The sequence below is a fragment of the Mixophyes fleayi genome, chromosome 4 (assembly GCF_038048845.1).
Source record: "Mixophyes fleayi isolate aMixFle1 chromosome 4, aMixFle1.hap1, whole genome shotgun sequence".
NCBI lineage: Eukaryota > Metazoa > Chordata > Amphibia > Anura > Limnodynastidae > Mixophyes > Mixophyes fleayi.
In genome coordinates this window covers 227492010-227509742 of record NC_134405.1, presented here as the reverse complement: position 1 = coordinate 227509742, position 17733 = coordinate 227492010, and the positions used below count along the sequence as shown (strand labels likewise).

Below are 17733 nucleotides of genomic sequence, written 5' to 3'. Positions count from 1 at the left end.
TATATAACAAAATCTGTAAGTGGCTGGAAGGAAAAGTAATATGTACCATGTATATGATTGCCCGTCCTTCGTCTAGGATGTATGTGAATAATATATAGTGATACGTCACACAGAGTTAATTTAGAGCAGAAATGGTATTGTATTTCTTGGATAAACTGGAAAACTGCGGGTGGTTAATATAATTAATTATGTCCTTAAATGGTCATTTGCATAGTTGTCTCACTATTAGTCCTTACCACATACTTTACAGTGTGTAACTGTGTTTGTATATACCCCTTATATCCTAGAAGAAGAGTGAGCTAAGCCTGGATGGCGAGTACGAGGATCTCCAGAGGTAGATGCCATTAAGAATGCTTCTATCCACCCCACAGATGGTCAGTGGCTTATACAAATTCAGTGTATAATGTCTCATTTCATATTGTAGAAAAAAGGGCTGGTGCCGTTTTTCTTCATAGTGTCTTTGAGAGGCAACACAGACCCACTGTTGGGCCATGTACTGCTGACATCAACTAACTATTAGGCTAGGTACACACTGAAGAATTTTCAGACCGACGCATTAGCTCAAACATTTGTACCTACAACTGAAGGTCCGATCAGTATGGCGATTCATGCACACACACTGACACGATTTACCTTCAGATCTGTGCACTTCATCTGGCCCTCTAGTATTCGGAGAATGACAGCACAATATTCATCCATTTTTGTCACATTGTCACACTGAATAAAACTGCCTTGTTATAGCTATCCAAATGTCCTAACGAATTTCGTTAGCTTCTGTGAATCTGAAACAAAACATTCGGTCTCAGAATGAACAAATTATTCCTTCTACAGCACTCCTACACATTTATTCACCGGGACATTCATTGCTAGCATCAGCTGAAAAGAGCCCGACTTTGTAAAGTCTATGGAGATCGTGAGCATGAGTGCATACACACTACATGATCAGTTGGTGATTGGTCAGAGGATATTAAACCGTACGACCAACCAAATGAGCAGACAATGGACACTTTGGAACGACTTTCGACCATCTGGTCACTATACACACTAATCAGACTTCTGACCGAACAGTCGTATGTCGGCTGATTTGCCCGATTATTGGACGAAAACATTCCAGAGTGTACTTAGCCTTAGCCAGGCATCTTACTCTTGCCTATGCTCTGTCTCACAATAGCTAATGAACTTGGCACCTCCTCAGTACAGTAATCAGATCATATGTCAGATGGTATTGATATTGAATTCAGAGCACATGGTCAGATCATTTCAAATAAGAAATGTTCAGATCAAAGCAATTTCTTTCATCATTCCTATTTGAGCAATTTGCATATTCATAATCAAGAAAATGAACTACACCTAAAGCATCAAACAGAAAGGTCTATCTGGTAGGGTAAGGATAGAATGGATTATTATCCCAAATAATTATTATTTTATATTGATGCTACCAGTCTACCGGTAGGCAAAATTATATTCTCTTGATTGCATGTATTAGGATTCTGTGATGTGCGAGAGGAAACTTATGGCTTGTATAAGAATTTCTGCCTATTTTGGAATATACTGCGATTCATAAGCAGGTGTGAATTTTCCGTTATTATATAGACTACTTTTTTCAGTGACCTCCAAGGGACGGGGCTGAGATGGGAAGGACTAAGTTTTAAAATTCATGAAAAGCTGTTATACTAAGGATATCACTTGGTAAGTGAAGTTCTGTAAAACTTTCCTCAGTAAATCAAGAAATTATGTAATTTTTTCTGCACTTCTCCTTTTTACTTAAAGAATAACACACACATACATTTACCATTGTTCCAGTTACAGGATAGCTTGTTATATCTGCCAGTGGCTGATTCAATCTGGCAGAACTATTTATAGCTACAGCAGAATCTCTGTGTGCTCCAATCTGTCACAGAGCCGGTGCTGCCTAAGTTTGCCCAATGCTAGTTGCTAGTGCACTAATGGTTTGAGGAGCTCTTAAGACAGTAAGGGGCTCATGCTGAGAGGGACATATGCCGGTTTGCATATATTGCGTGAAATTGCTCTGTGCACGCCCAGAATGTGGGCACATGCGTATGCGCCTATGCAGACTTGTAAAATTCTGGCACTTATGCCCACCTGTGCCTGGTGCTGCATGACGGGGGAATGAAGGGGCATTCCAACACAGTGCCGTAACTAGACATTTTAGTGCCCTGGGCGAGACCGGGCACCGGTGCCCCCCATATAAGTGGGACTGGCATTTGACAAGTGCGTGTGACCAACCTAATGTGGGGGTGTAGCTAGCACTCACTTTGCTGAAAGAATTCTGTTACACATATTTGCACTGCGGAACTATGGGCAGAAGCATCAGACTTTTGTAAGTTACTATATTTCTCTCTCTCTCTTCAGCCCTTAAGCGGAACTTAAGGGATGAAGGTATGGAGGCAGGTAGTGGGCAGCTGCTGCGCCCCCTTGGCCTTTCGCCCTGGGCGACGGCACCGCCCGCACCACACTCGTTACGGCCCTGTTCCAACATTGGCTTAGTACAGACCTGCAGGAACAGGCATATATGCCTATTAGGGCGTGTATATTTTGCACCTGAAAATACTCACTGATGATGATGATGACAACATGTCATAAACCAGGTGCATATGCTGCCGACGCAGAGGCAGGCGCGCTTATGGGTGGAAATAAACTATTCCACCCATTAGCTCTTTTCTGTGCCCTTTATTTTATTTATTTTGAGTAATTCACTACCATTTTGCAGCAAACACTGTATGAGCCCGTGACTGACATAAGGTCCCCGTGGCGCCCCCCACACAGAGTGTCGGCCGCTGACATGTGGATGCAGCCGAAGCTTCTAACATTTGAAGTTGCTAGATGCTGCTCCTCCATATTAGTGTTACAATGGGAGTGTGTAAGCTTGGGTATGATGTCTCACTCTCAGTCCCCAGAACAAAGGATGCTGCTGATGAGGTAAGCAGCAGCAGATGTGGGAGGAGCAGCACCTAAGGGGTCACTACTTTTGAGTAGTGGGGAGTGCCATTTCCGAGTATGGAGGGTGCCATTAGTGCTTGAACCGGTCCTGCACAGATACTTGCAGTATAAATATTCTAATTTGCTAGAAGCATGGTAAAGTAATGGGTCAGTGCAAAAAAACAAACAACAAGTGCACTTCATAATGTAGCAAGGTCAAAGTATTTGTGAAGGGTTAATTTCTTGTTGTTGGCAACTTCTATTTAAAGAGGAAGGATAGAAGTACATGTATTCTAAAATGTGGTTTATCCTAGAAGTGCATCTCGAACTGGATAGGCTACTTGTCATTCCTGTTCTTTCTGCGTTAAATCAAGGTTTTAACATTCAGACAGCAGATCAGTAGAGTTGGTTGTACAACTTCTTTAAGTCACCTCTTTACCTCAAGTTGTGCTCTGTCCGTTGATTGCCACTCTATAAAAACACACAGCTCTAGTAACCAACAACAGATTGGTTCCAAAGAATCAACAGTATTGATATCCTCATAATGCCTGTATTATCTGGGGATAAATTACCAGTGTTTTCTTGTTCATTTTCAAATATAACAATTAAACAGAGAGTGTGCAAACATTGTTATTAATTCATTGCATAAATATATACAGTATGCAAAACAAATACAATTATCTTTTCTCTTTATTTTTAGTGCACATACATCATGGCATTTCCTTTTAATGAGTATTGCACAAGCCAAGATTTCAGAATCATTTTGAAACAAGTTCAGCTTGAGAAAAATGCTGTTTTACAATACAATGTCACACCCAAATATTTATATACATAAATCTTTGGCATGTGTGTTACGAACAAATGAAGCAAAAAAAAAAAAAAACAAAAACACAGAAGAAAACATATGTACATTTTTTTCTCACTTACTGTGACTGCTGGAACTCCTTCATCTGCAAGACAAGACAAACATGAACCATTTACTCTGTCTATAACCATACAAGATATGTTACTACATAGTCTAAATAGGTCACGTTTTTCATTCATTAGGTGCAACAGAACGTACGTGCAAGGCATTTAAATCTGGGTCACAGCTTAGCACATTATATAACAGCAGCAGACAACCCTCATTTTGCATGTGGTATGAGACAGCAGAAGGGGAGACAGAGGGGAACGGTTTTAAAGTTTACCTAAGTGCAGGGGTGTAACTTTTTGTAAGGGCTCCCTATATACTGACACATATACACACACGGATTTGACAGAGGAGGTGCCCCTCAACCTAGCTGTGGGCCCCCAGAGCTGCTGCACCCCCTCCTACTGTGGTAGTTATGCCTTTGTCAAGGTAGATATTGTTGCCAGGTTGTCCATATGTAGAATTCAAGGATAAATAGGGATAAACAAATAAAAAAGTTATCACTATGTCGGCTGACATTTTCTACTTACACCATTCTTGTATACAATAAGACCAGCATTGGTTCACTCTAACAATGAGTATTGACATGGTGTGAATAGGTTGCCAGGAATTACTAACTGTAAGGGCCCTCTGCTGTACAACCACAAACTGATTCATTAAACACAAATGTCAGTTAATGAGACAGAAATACAGTGCCAGCATTCCAAAGTAGTTGCAGTTGCTAAGGGTACTGACAGCTGACATCTGATTTCATTCCGTGTCTACCTCAAATCATTATTTCATCAGGGACAGAGTATTCTGTGTTTTTAGCCCCACCGATTTTCCAAACGTAAACCTGGGCTGAAAGGCATTCTAAGATGCTATGCTTACCGACTGCAATAGTCAATACATTTCTATATTTATTTTAGAGCAACTATTAAAATGAAGTAAGCAGTGCTTCTACCGCACCTCACAAAATAAAAGCAATCTGATTAGGGTATCACATTTTTGTTTTGCAATAGGAAAATGGAGATATTTTATTGGATAAATATAATAATTGCAGGCACTATGGTCAGATAATGGTTGAATTTGCAAACACACACCTATCACGCGCTCTCTCTCTCTCTCTCTCTCTATATATATCTATATACACACACACACACATACATACACAATTAAATGAATACAATTAATTCAGTGTTGCATCTTGTAGTACAAGACTGGAACTATTACTATTTCGGTTTCAATATATTAAGGCCTTTATAATGGTATCATTATATTTTACAATGCTCAACTATAACTTATAGGTATATTTATCAATGGATGAAAAGCCCAATTGATGGTGAAAATGGTTGTTGTTGTTTTCCTTCCTTAATTGCATGGGGAACCCTATTTAATAAGGATCTCTGCAGTAAATGTACCACCTCAATATTCACTTCGATTATCGCCATCTCATTTCTATTAAATACTTATAAAGCATTTTTTCATTAATAGTGTAATCAAAAACTCAACTAATGCAAGCGCATTTCCCCAGTCTAGCCTATCAAAGCTGTATGTTAACCTCTGCCGCTCAGGGCCAGTATTGATAGGACAGCAGAGTATCCCAGAGATTACTTTAAAATAAAACATGACATACTGTACCTGGCTGCTGTGTTCCAACATCCCAATATCTCCTTTTGTTTCGGTTGCAGACGTTCCATTGCAGCTGTGGTCTGGAGCCATTTCAACATCAGTAAAATTAGAATGGAGAGCAGGGTCTGCTAAGTGATCATTGGTATTCACAGGATCATCTATATCTTGAGAAACACTAGACCCAGTATCCTGAGGAGAGGACAACAATAGTGTACTTTTACAAGGATGTGGCTGTATAGAGGTGGGAATTTTCACAAAGGTGCTCTGAAGAACTTACCAAGATACATTCTTCTTTGTGAGGTGGGAACTTTGAGACATCAAAAAATTCCTGCAATGACATGAAGTTTCCAGTAGTGTTTTTCCTCAGTCTCCTCAATGTTGGTGAGGTAGATATCCTGGCAGGTGCTTGCCTATCAAACTGGAATCGTGTACTGTGGTTTCCATCTGTCTCTTTCGGAGGAACCATTATAATAAGTGGAACAGTATTTGCTTTCTTACGGAAATTTTCAGTAGAGGATTTGGTAATGTCCTTTGCATCTTCTAAACTGGATTCATTGCTTAGATTTTTAAAATTGATCTCACCACATGTATTATGAGGGTCTATAGGGGAAGAGAGGTTGAGGTTAAATACCTCATCATTAGGATCTTCAATTGGGTATTGTGGGACTGAAATGACCTCCTCATCCATGTCTGGGGAAAAAACATGAACGGATTGCAACTTGTTTTTCACAGATCCATTGCTATCCTGAAAATAAAAAAAATACCATGTATGAATTTAAAGAATGTGTACAAACAGTTGTCTGTTAATACCCAGTTTTGTTTTATTAATGTATTTGTTCCCAATTGTAAAGCGCTGCAGGGTATGCTGGTACTATATAAATAAATGGTATAGATAAAATAAATAATACATTAATATGTACAATATCCTAATTTATAAATGAGTGTAGTTACTGGGTAGTTTGAGATTGAGAGCCAAGAGTGGTGGCAGTGTGTTAAGCTATTCTGTATTTATTTAATATGGAATATTAGTGTACCGCCCAAAATTTCCATACTAAAGACCTGAGAAAGGGGTTGCGTTTAGTAACATTGCATAGGGTGCCAATCCTCATTGTTGTTCAAATATTTACTATGTATATAGTTTACTTCCTCTGTTTTCTCTCAATAGAGGTGGTGGCGCTCTCAAACAATGTGGCTTCTGCTTGTCCAATTAAAGTGCCAATTTTTTTCTTTTTGAGGATACATACCAGCAGATACATATTATATGATCATCTGAGCTAGTTCATTTCTGATGTCCACATATTGAGATAAAATACACACTCCTGGACCTGAAGAAGGGGGAGTAGCCTCCTGAAATGTTGTGTACTTTGTAATATCCACTTGTCAAGGTAAAATAGATTTATATGAGATGTATCTGGGGTATAGACTCAAAAAGAAAAAGATTAAAAGTGTCATTGCTCTGGCATTATCCCAGACTGTCGTTTCTAGAGAACAGGACATACATAATAGATATGATAAAACCTCGACAATTAGCAGAGACTCTAAAAACTAAAATGAAAAGTGGTTGGATAAAGGCAGCTTTATAGATGTCATGCTATAATCAGCATACTTTTTATTATTGCCAGTGGATTAAGCAGGTTTCTGTATTAGTTTTGACATTTCACAAACACGTCACTCAGAGTTTTCAGTCATGCGCTTTCGTGTTATTCGAGAGCAATGTCAGATTTCTATGTGACAGAGCACTGTAAATACACTTGAAATACTTGCTATGTAAATAAAACAGAAAATATATCAGCATAAGTAACAATAATGCAAAATACTTCACAGTTCATATCCCTTTCCATTTGAAAGGGCTATATGAATCCATTTCAAAGAATCAAAATATCCATCGGAACGTATCCTAAAGCTTTCTACATATATTGCCACTCCGAAAACAACGGAGTGAAAATAATACTACGTAGTTCCCGCCCTTTCAAGCTGTACTTGTGAGTCTAAATGACAATCAAGGCCTATACATAATCCTAACCAGTAGATTAGGACGTACAGAAATCAATTTGACCAACGTACAAAATATGGGACAAGGAAACTTGAAGATAGACATGTTAATAGGGTGCAACACCACATCCCAGTTATTGCTGGATTTCAAAACAGAGATCATTCACTAGTCACAGCTACATTTATCCTTCTCCAATGCTTAAAAATCAGAACCTCCTGCAGATTAAATACTTTCTCAAAAATACCACTACTTTAAACAGATATAGCAGACACCATAGCAGACTATTTTCCTATAACTTACAAAGCAATCAGCACTCCAGTGTTGTGGGAGGCACACAAGACATGTATTAAAGCAACAAGTCAGTTATTCAACTCACCACAACAAAAGACACACATACATGATCTCACAAAGTCCAACCCTTTAGTCAAAGGCAAAAGCCTTAAAAAAAAGAAAAACTATCAAAAACTTCTGTAAGCCAGTGCAGAGCTTAACAATATTATCACCAAAAAATACCCAGAGAAGTCTTTAACATCTATGAAAAAAAGCAATGAAGTGGATACCATGCAAACTAACAGATTAGAAGCCCATCTGTAGCGTGCATTCCAAGCAATACAGTCGAAAACACAAAAAGTAACTTACAATACAACCCAGCCAAAACAAACAAAATCTTCAAAACTTCCTACAAAGCACTATACAGTATACATAAAAGGTCAATAAAATGATAAATCCACCAATATGTATCCTCAAATACACTGACCATGATCAATAACACCACCTTGGGATAAGCTTAACAGAGATATCACTGAGAATGACATGAAAGACACCATAAAATCACAAGACCTTCAAAAGCCCCAGAACAAGATGGATACACCATTTGTTTTATTACAAGACATTGTCAACAAGACTAATCCTCTACATGAAGCTGAACTTTAATAGCAAATTGGATAGTCAGTGCTTTCATCCTGACACAGTCAGAGCCAAAATCGTAGTTACCCCTGAAATCAGGAAAGGATCCCGCCACCTGTACTAATTATTGCTCAATCTCCTTACACTGATTTAGGAATGTATGCAAAAATATTATTTGATTAAACCCCTTACTACCAACCTTAATACACCCTGACAAGGTGAAATTTGTCCAGTCCAGGCAAGCGCTAGATACCATACGAACAATTGCTGTAATACACCATATAAACAAAAAAAAATTCTTTCTGTAGCACTTGCCCTTGATACAGAGAAGGCCTTTGACAGGGTTGCTTGGCCATCTATGATGCAAACCCCAACTTACTACAGCTTCAACGAAAAGCAACAAAAAACTCAATTAGCGAATTTATAGAAGAAACCTGGGGGTAAATGTATTATGGTGCGATCTTTTTCATCTCGCCGGAAATCGGCGACTTTGCAGCTAAAATTTAAAGCGGCGATGGCTTGTAAAGGCAAACTTGCCTTTACAAGCCATCGCTTCCAAATCCTATATTTATGTACAACTTTCAAACCTTACTGAAGGCTTCATCTGTACTGCATTCAACTTTGTCTTGTAAAACCACAAGTCAAGAGATTTAAGAAAAAAAGAAGAGCTATATGGACCATTACTACGAAACAGATGAATGCGATAATAAATGTGATAGACTGTGACTTACTGTAAAGACTGAAACCAGTAGGAACTCATGGAAGAAATAGAGCAGAAGGCGACTGCATGGGATTTAGTCACATTATCCTTCCACCATCCAGCCATGTGCTATCCTCTTTAGTCTGAACAGCTGTTTTTAGGCTTTGCAATGTATCACAGCCAATAGGGTTAAATACAGTAATAAACTGTTTAGTGTGTGGGTGGTACAACTTATTTAAGGTTTAAATAATGACCAACTTTAAAAATAGAAGATGTTCTATGACTGAGTAAAGTAGTAGTATTATGTATGTATGTATTACTATCTAATAGTCTGTGGAACGCCACCCAAGATGACTATGGAAGATTTTAGGGTATAATCAGATTATTACTGGAAATAAATCAAATATATATATATATATATATATATATATATATATATATATATATATATATATATATATATATATATATATATATATATATATATATATATAATGTTCCCCTGGAATTTCCTACTATGCTACACACCCCAGAATTTAAATAAACAGAGATAAAAAAAAAAGCGATGTACCATATTCTAGCGGCTGCTTAAAGAACCATCAATACCCTTTAACATCAGCCCTTAAAACCTTATATGGCATATAGCCTCTATGGAAAAAAATGACATTACCCCCATGATAGGGAACATGTATATGGTCAAGAGTGGATATCATAGCTCTTTAAATTTTAAAATCAACTTCTCTGATTAATAGACCCAGTCACCTTTTGGTGACCATAATTTCTTAACGAATTCTTATTCTACACTACCAAACCATGATCCAAGAACCTCTCAAGCTTTACACTTAATACAGAACAATCCTCTACCTTGCCACTGTCTGTCCCGATTTTTAATATTGGTAGCCAGTCAGTGTACCATATATTTTACCATTTTGTGTAATGATGTATCATCATGGAAAAAGCTGGTTATTAAAAGGTTATTTGTTAAATATGTTCACATGTTCCATTGTATGTCTTTGGTTAACCATTCTAAAGAGAGAGAAAAAGACTTCACGTGCAGATCCCTAAATCTTTTGTGATAATTGTGCTATAATACTGTCTAAACATGATTTTATTACATTTAATTAAACATAATGTAACAACTACTCAGATCAATAAATGCAAATTTGTATAAAAAGGGAAATTAGATTAGGGATTAAATCGAAACTCTATTTTAAAATAAATGCAATTTGTTTACAGATTATGTATATATTTCACTCAAATGCAAAACAAATCATTCCTAAAAAATGATATCTAAAATGATCTTTATTTACGACTTTCATGATGGTCATGATTTACAGAAGCACTACAGTTGATTCTCCAATAGAACAAATGAATCATTGAGGACCTATCCACATACCTCCCAACTGTCTTCATTTGTGGGCTTTATCCCACGGGATCGATCACCTTTGCCCCATAGGACAAAAAGTTGGGAGTTACGTCACATTCACTGATGATCTGCATCACAGAGAAATGGTGAACGGGTGGCATAAATTTGATGGGTCATGTTAGAGGATGTAAATGGGGCTGGGGTGGTCCAGTGGCCCAGAAGCACTGGACATGCCCCTGTGATGGGCGACATGCCTCCTCCTCGTGCATGCTGTGTTTGTCCCGATTCCTCCAGCTTTAAAACTTGAGGAGGTATTTATTCAATATACACGCACACATATATGTACATAGAACACTGCTGTAAGTGCTTTTAAAAATTTAATTTACACTGAAATCTCAATTATGTACCCAAATCTTAAATTATTCTTATTGTGTGCCTATCACTCCCTATCCAAAGTGTTGCATTTAAGAGTCAATTAGTGCGTATACTTTTATTGTCCGTATTTTATCTCCTGTCCCTGTTCTTAATCTGCATATTGCTGGTATCTGTTTGCCTCCCATGGGTGCATTCCCTCCAAAGTCATGTATTTCTGTCTATCAGAAAAATGAGGTAACATCACAACCTGTGCTCTGTGTGTCAAAACATCCCTTCCAGCACTGACATATCATTCTAGGCTATTATAAATAGACCACCACATCAATTATGAATCTGCAAGTGTATTTAGAAAGAAACAAAAACAAAAAACACAGCACTAGCCAAGTTAAAACAGAAATGTTGATTAATAAATGGAGTACCTACATTTGATCTAGAGATTAATGAAGAGTTCCTTTCAAAACAAAGACATACATAACACAGCGCTGCTTTACATGCACAAGTGATTTCTATAAAATAGGACAGAACTGCACACCAGTCCCATCACAAAAGAGCATTTGCACTGCATAGTTTCACCTCTGCATCTATATAAATGAGACTTGGGGGTAAATGTTTTAGGCTACAAGTTTCCGGCGGGTTTGAAAGTGAAGATGTTGCCTATAGCAACCAATCAGATTCTAGCTATAATTTTGTAGAATGTACTAAATTAATGATAACTAGGATATGATTGGTTACCTATAGGCAGCATCTCCACTTTTCAAACCCGCAGCTTGAGCATCATCAGCAAGCTATATAGTGTATATAGTGCCACTAATTCCGCAGCACTTTACAGAGAACACATTTACATCAGTCCCTGCCCCATTGGAGCTTACAGTCTAAATTCACTAACATACATACACACACACACACACACACACTAGGGTCAATTTTGATAGCAGCCAATTAACCTACCAGTATGTTTTTGGAGTGTGGGAGGAAACATGAGTATCCGGAGGAAACCCACGCAAACACAGGGAGAACATACAAACTCCTCACAGATAAGGTCATGGTTGGGAATTGAACTCATGACCCCAGCGCTGTGAGGCAGAAGTGCTAACCACTAGGCCACTGTGCTGCTTGATAAATTTATCCCTAATGCCTGGATATTAATTGAATGAAAGTTTCATCTTGTCAGAAAAATTGGGGCACGTAAAGCTTTAGCACCATATGCTAAATCATTTATTCAGTATATAATTTATATACTTACAGTATAACATTTATGTACAGTATAAATATATTTAAAATCACTAAGGGGTTCGTGCTGAATTGGACACATATACATCCAAAAAGTAATCTCTAAACAGCTGCGCGTAAAATTTTATTTGCATCTATATGCTAAGTCATACTTGTCTGAAGAAGAACATTTTTAAAATATACCCTCAAAATCCCATAATGTAGGTACGAGAAATGGAGAAAGCACCTATCAGTTTCCGAAGTGAATCATCCAGTCAGAAGCTTCACCATAAGTGTTTATTTACACCAGAACTCACAAGTGATATGGCTACCGACAGGCATATATAAGCCTCCTTGCAGGTCTGCATCAGTTTGTAATTAAGTGAACACGTCATTACTGTACTCGGTCTGAGTTTGCATGAACCTTCCCTTCCTTGTTCACTTTTTTTTGTGGGCATGCATATTACAAATTTGCATATTTTATGCTAAGCAAATGGATGTAGGCCTTACTGTACATAACGTAGGAACACAAAAATATCAATGGACCACAGCTGACGACTTATCAGAAGTATCTTCCCCCAGAGACGCTACAAGAAATGGAAGGAGCCTTGGCGCATGTTATCATTTTACTCCAAGACTGTCATGCAGACTACATAAGGCAAGTCCTTCTATTAATTTACAGGTAGCTACAAATGCCTGAAAAGAAAGGATTCAATACAAATGTAAATATATAAAATATTAATAGATTGCACAAATCTCAATTGCATACATTTGCAAGTATGTGTCATCGACCAATTTTTAGGTGCTTTATGCAGGATGTTATGGCTGAAGATAAGATGCTAGATTTCTTCCATTACACATCTACATACCCATACTTTATCAGCGTTTTACTCTGGCCCTTCGTATACAAGATAATAAAGTGCTGACAATGGACTTACGAAAACAAGTAGGAAGCTAAGTGGGGATAAATCTAGTTTGCTTATAGGAACCGTTTATTTCCAACTGATACTAAACTGGCAGCGATACCATGGTGTTGTAACCTGGAAAAAAGGTTGATCCTCATGGACTCTTATTAACTTTGTAACTATGTACACTATGTAACAATCATGAAAGCAACTAATTGTATTTTGTGTTCCTCATTTATGTTCTTTGCAGCAAGTACAAAGGAAACATTTGTATCTGTTGTGATAGTGAAGCCATAATAGATATTTAGTGCTCCATTATTACCTACAGTACATCTCCATCTGCCTATTGCCCAATCTGTAGAAACACATTTATATGATGATCTCTTAGGACACAACATGGGCTCTTATGACTATACATAGATGTGAAACGGAGGTTTCTGGTTTTATAACTCACTAACTATAGTCTCACTGGTCGTACAACCAAATGAACAGATAATGATAGAGTGGGGCAGATATTACATAATGTGTTACCTTATGAATTAGAGGTCATTGTTGCACATCATCCCTCCAGCAATACATTGTTTTGACACAGAAAAGAAAGTTGCGCTGGCTCAGGAATGACAATCCTAAGATGCAGTTTTACAGACTGAAGTACACATCATTTAGCAGCCATAAAAAGAATGACTTAATTGCTTACCATCCAAACATCAACACCCAGCTTAATATTTCTCTTTTTATAACTAGGAGAGGCTTATTACTATGCAGTTTACTAGCTATGGAATCCATTAGCTGCATGACTAATGACATGCCACTCATACTTTACTTCTCCTACTTTATTCAACTGGTGTTTAATGTACTTTTAATATAATATGACCACAAATAATTAAGCTTTGTGCACTTTACTTTGTTTTTGATCCAGCAAGTTATACATATGTGATAAGTATTTAGTACGATTGTGAAACCTCTTAAGCTGCCCCCACATTGGCAGAACACAATCATTAGCTGACCAAAGTAATTGGGAGCCATATCATTCCATTTCAGTGTATGGGCAGGGTAAGGAATTTTCAGTCGGATGTTGATAGGGTGTGATGGGTCAATTGGGGACCACACACAGAGGCAGATTCAATTAGCCCTAAGGTGCCATCGGACATCGCCTTGATGCCTGTCTGTGCACCTTAGCAGCTAATACAGTACAGAAATCTCCACTCTGTCTCTCTCATCTCTATGGGGCGCGAGGGAAAATAAGCAAATATTTCTTTAAAAACTCCACCGCAATGTGTCTCAGTGGACTGTTCTGGAGACACATCGTGTCTCTTCGTGGCTTATTGAATCTGCCTCACAGAATTATGAGAGACCAGCTTAGTCTCAAACGACCTCAGTGGCTGTCCAAATCGCTGCCTATATGTGCAGCTTTACACAATATTTCTCTTAAAGCATAGTTACTCCCAAAACTATAAATGTTGGTATAAAGTAAGGGCCACGGACTAATATTACCACTTTCAAGCTGGAGTTAAAATTTCAGGAGTTAAAAGTCTCTGCAGACTCACAAGAAATGAGGATCACCATCATATTACAACATTCTGGCCCACAAAATAAAATCACATTTTGTTTGTCGAAATCACAGGCGTGTTATCATAGATATTTGTCAATCTATATGGAACCCGATGCACCCATACCCTGGATCCATATGGAAACGCCAAATTACCAATGACCGGACAGTGCTTTCCAACATCTTCAAAAACTTGCTCTTATTGCAGTTGTTGTGCACTACTTGGCACAACAATGACAACACCAGTAAAACTGGGCTATATTTCCAAGAATTATCCTTTATTATCATCTTCAACAATTATTCCACTTTGAATAATCCCAGTTTTCCCTTATGTTGCCTTTTGTTGGCAGGTGGAAGGCATTTTCTAAATTACCTCATCTGGGCTAGTACTTGCCCTCACTATACAGAGCTTCAAGAAGATTTCTTGATCCCAACAGAAAACGTTTATCAATTCTTGCAGCTGAGACATTTCTATGAAACAGCCAAACCTAATCTTTATGGAAACCCTGTAACAGCATTTGACTCTCTTGTCACTTTCAAGACCCCCAACAAAAGACCCCCAAGAAGTGCACTAGGAAGCTGACATGGATGAGGAAGAATGGGGTGAGATACAGGAGCACACTGCGAGTTGCTTAATTTGTGTAAAAATAAAAAAAACCGCTTATAAACTTTTGTATGGATGGTACTTTGTTTCATAAGATGTTAGACATAGCTTCTACTGGAAGGAATGCCTCACCGTTGCTCTATTCACCCAGGGCCATCTTAACAACATTATGGGCCCCCGGGCAAAGCAGTGCACCGGGGCCCCTAGATAGATAGATATATATATATAATCTGAGAGAGAGAGAGAGAGAGAGAGAGAGAGATAGAGATAGATAGATGTACTTGCTCAGTGACCCTTGTAGGTTTTTTTTTTGCAGGTTTTTTTCTTTTGCAGGATTATTTATTCTCATTAAGAGCCTTGCCCGTCGTGCCCAATGGAAAAGATGGCCCTGTATTCACCACATCTGGTGGGGATGTCCAAAACTCATATTCTTTTGACAGAAGACCTCACTTTATCGGTGGCCCAGGGGAACATCACTCTTTTACCAAAATTCCAACTCTTTTCAATCTATGTCCAGTAAGTCTCATCAAAACAAATTAATCATGCTCATAATTGTGTAGCTACCTGCCAGCCAAATGGAAATCTCCATCTGCACCTCTGTGGTTCTCAATAGACTATGAAATATATGAGATGCTTTTGTTAAATATTCCACAAAAACCATTCTGTCAAAATGTGGGAACCAGGAGCAACTCATCATAATTTGGGATTACCTTTCTCTACTTAATATGCTCATTTGTTCCCCCACCCCTAAAACCACATACCCTATATCTACCGTATTCTCCTCCCACTTTTTTTTCCTTTGTTTACATTCTTTTCTCTCAGTCACTCTCTGGCCCCTTTACATTAAATTCCAAAAATAAATTGCTGGTTGACATTCATTCTTCTTTCCCATCACTTATAGTAAGTGCCATATTTATTATTTGGCTCTTATTGTAAATGCTCCTTGTTTATACTGCTTTCCTACTGACACTGATTATTGTATATGTCCCAATCAATCCTTCAATAAAATACATTTTTCAAATAACAACAATCACAAAAATTACTGCACAATTGCTCTGCATTTCTTCTATGAAAAATGTATGTTTTAGCAAATAAGCAAAAATGTTCCCGTTTAAAGAACGTATATAATAAGATTTCATAAGCATTATAGACTCACAAGAGACAACAATAATTTCCACAATAGAGAGAAATATACATGTACATGTGTGAAAAGTTGAAATAAGCATCCGGTGACTGATTAAATAATACATTTGTTCCAATCAATGTAAACTCCTGTTAAACTCACTGGAACACAGTAAAAGATCTATCAGAGTCACTCACTCCTTCCTGCATCACTTTCTAAACATACAAGAAGACATGTCATACTTACAGCTTGGAGCTTGTGATCATTTTATTCCAGTGTGCTTCCGTTGTGCACTTTAACCAAACTACCAGCCAGTCAGCCAAGCTAATGAAATGCAGATAACACACCCTTTGCAATCGCTGTGCATATTCTATAAAGCTGTAAATCCGAGAATTTCTACTCCCTGAGAAGACAAAGTTTCTAATTAAGACTCTCGTTTTCTTTTTTTACTAGAGCACGTTTCAATAAAACATTGGAGTAATTCCCCATCTTTGCAGTTGAGTGTAAATTGCCTCCTATTAGTCTGTCAGGGAACAGGTTCATCTAGTAACATTTAAGACATCTGACAGAACTTGTACTCTTTCAAAGGACTGCGTTTTTCAATAGTCCATCCCCGCCCATATTAGCCTGGAGACCTGCAGTGTTTGTTTTCAAGACAGAAAAAAAATCATTTTTGCAAACGTTTCCTACTTTTAAATGCTGATGAATTATTAGACTGAACACATAAATGTGTAACTGATGCTTTTAAATTGTGTTGTGGCATAATGTATATTTATTTCATTCCGCTTTGACAGCATGCGAGCTGTATTGTATAGGATAGGTCATAGGTCAAGGCATTAATATACCTTTTAGCTCTTGTTCAGTTTAACAATACACAATGATCAGGTGAATTTTGATGGGAAAAAATCTATTTTTCCCTTGTCATATGATACTCGGCCTTTAATCTTAAGAAAGAAAGATTTTGTCTGCGGAAACTCCACAAAACCGGTTAAATAACAAAAAGAGTATAAATTTATTTTACACCATTTTCCAAGAAAAAAATGTAAAAAAAAGAAATGAAAGTTGTGACAATTTATTTTAAGGGGAAAAACTTAATACAGAGGTATCAGTGCTAAAGAGCAATTGTATAAAATAACAAAGAGAGGGTGGGGTCATAATCACTGTAAGTGGACTACTACACTTCTGTAATCACGTGCGCACCAACCCTGACAACTATCTTACCCTTGCAACTCGCAAATACTAGATACACAACACAGCAGTGATACAATAATGGGACAGTCGGAGATAGAGGGAGGGGGTTACAGTACACAGTCACAATATAATGCACAAACACTAGGGGGTAAATGTATCAAGCTGAGAGTTTTCCAGCGGGTTTGAAAAACCAATCAGATTCTAGCTATCATTTATTTAGTACATTCTACATAATGACAGCTAGAATCTGATTGGTTGCTATAGGCAACATCTCCACTTTTCAAACCCGCCGGAAAACTCTCAGCTTGATACATTTACCCCTAGGTGTTAGGCTGGGGTTGGCCTACTCAG

The 17733-nt window shown here is 37.8% G+C and overlaps 1 protein-coding gene across 1 annotated transcript in view; it reads right to left on the bottom strand.

Moving 5' to 3' along the window:
* Window positions 1-16804, bottom strand: part of PLEKHG7 (pleckstrin homology and RhoGEF domain containing G7) — a 62684-nt gene extending 45880 nt beyond the window's left edge. Inside the window, exons 1-4 of the mRNA XM_075209393.1 lie at window positions 16438-16804; window positions 5739-6206; window positions 5471-5650; window positions 3868-3890 (exon numbers count right to left, since the gene is read on the bottom strand). Coding sequence (XP_075065494.1) covers window positions 3868-3890; window positions 5471-5650; window positions 5739-6149 — 614 coding nt within the window. The 5' untranslated portion in view covers window positions 6150-6206; window positions 16438-16804. The remainder of the gene's footprint in view (window positions 1-3867; window positions 3891-5470; window positions 5651-5738; window positions 6207-16437) is intronic.
* Between the last annotated feature and the right edge of the window lie 929 nt (window positions 16805-17733).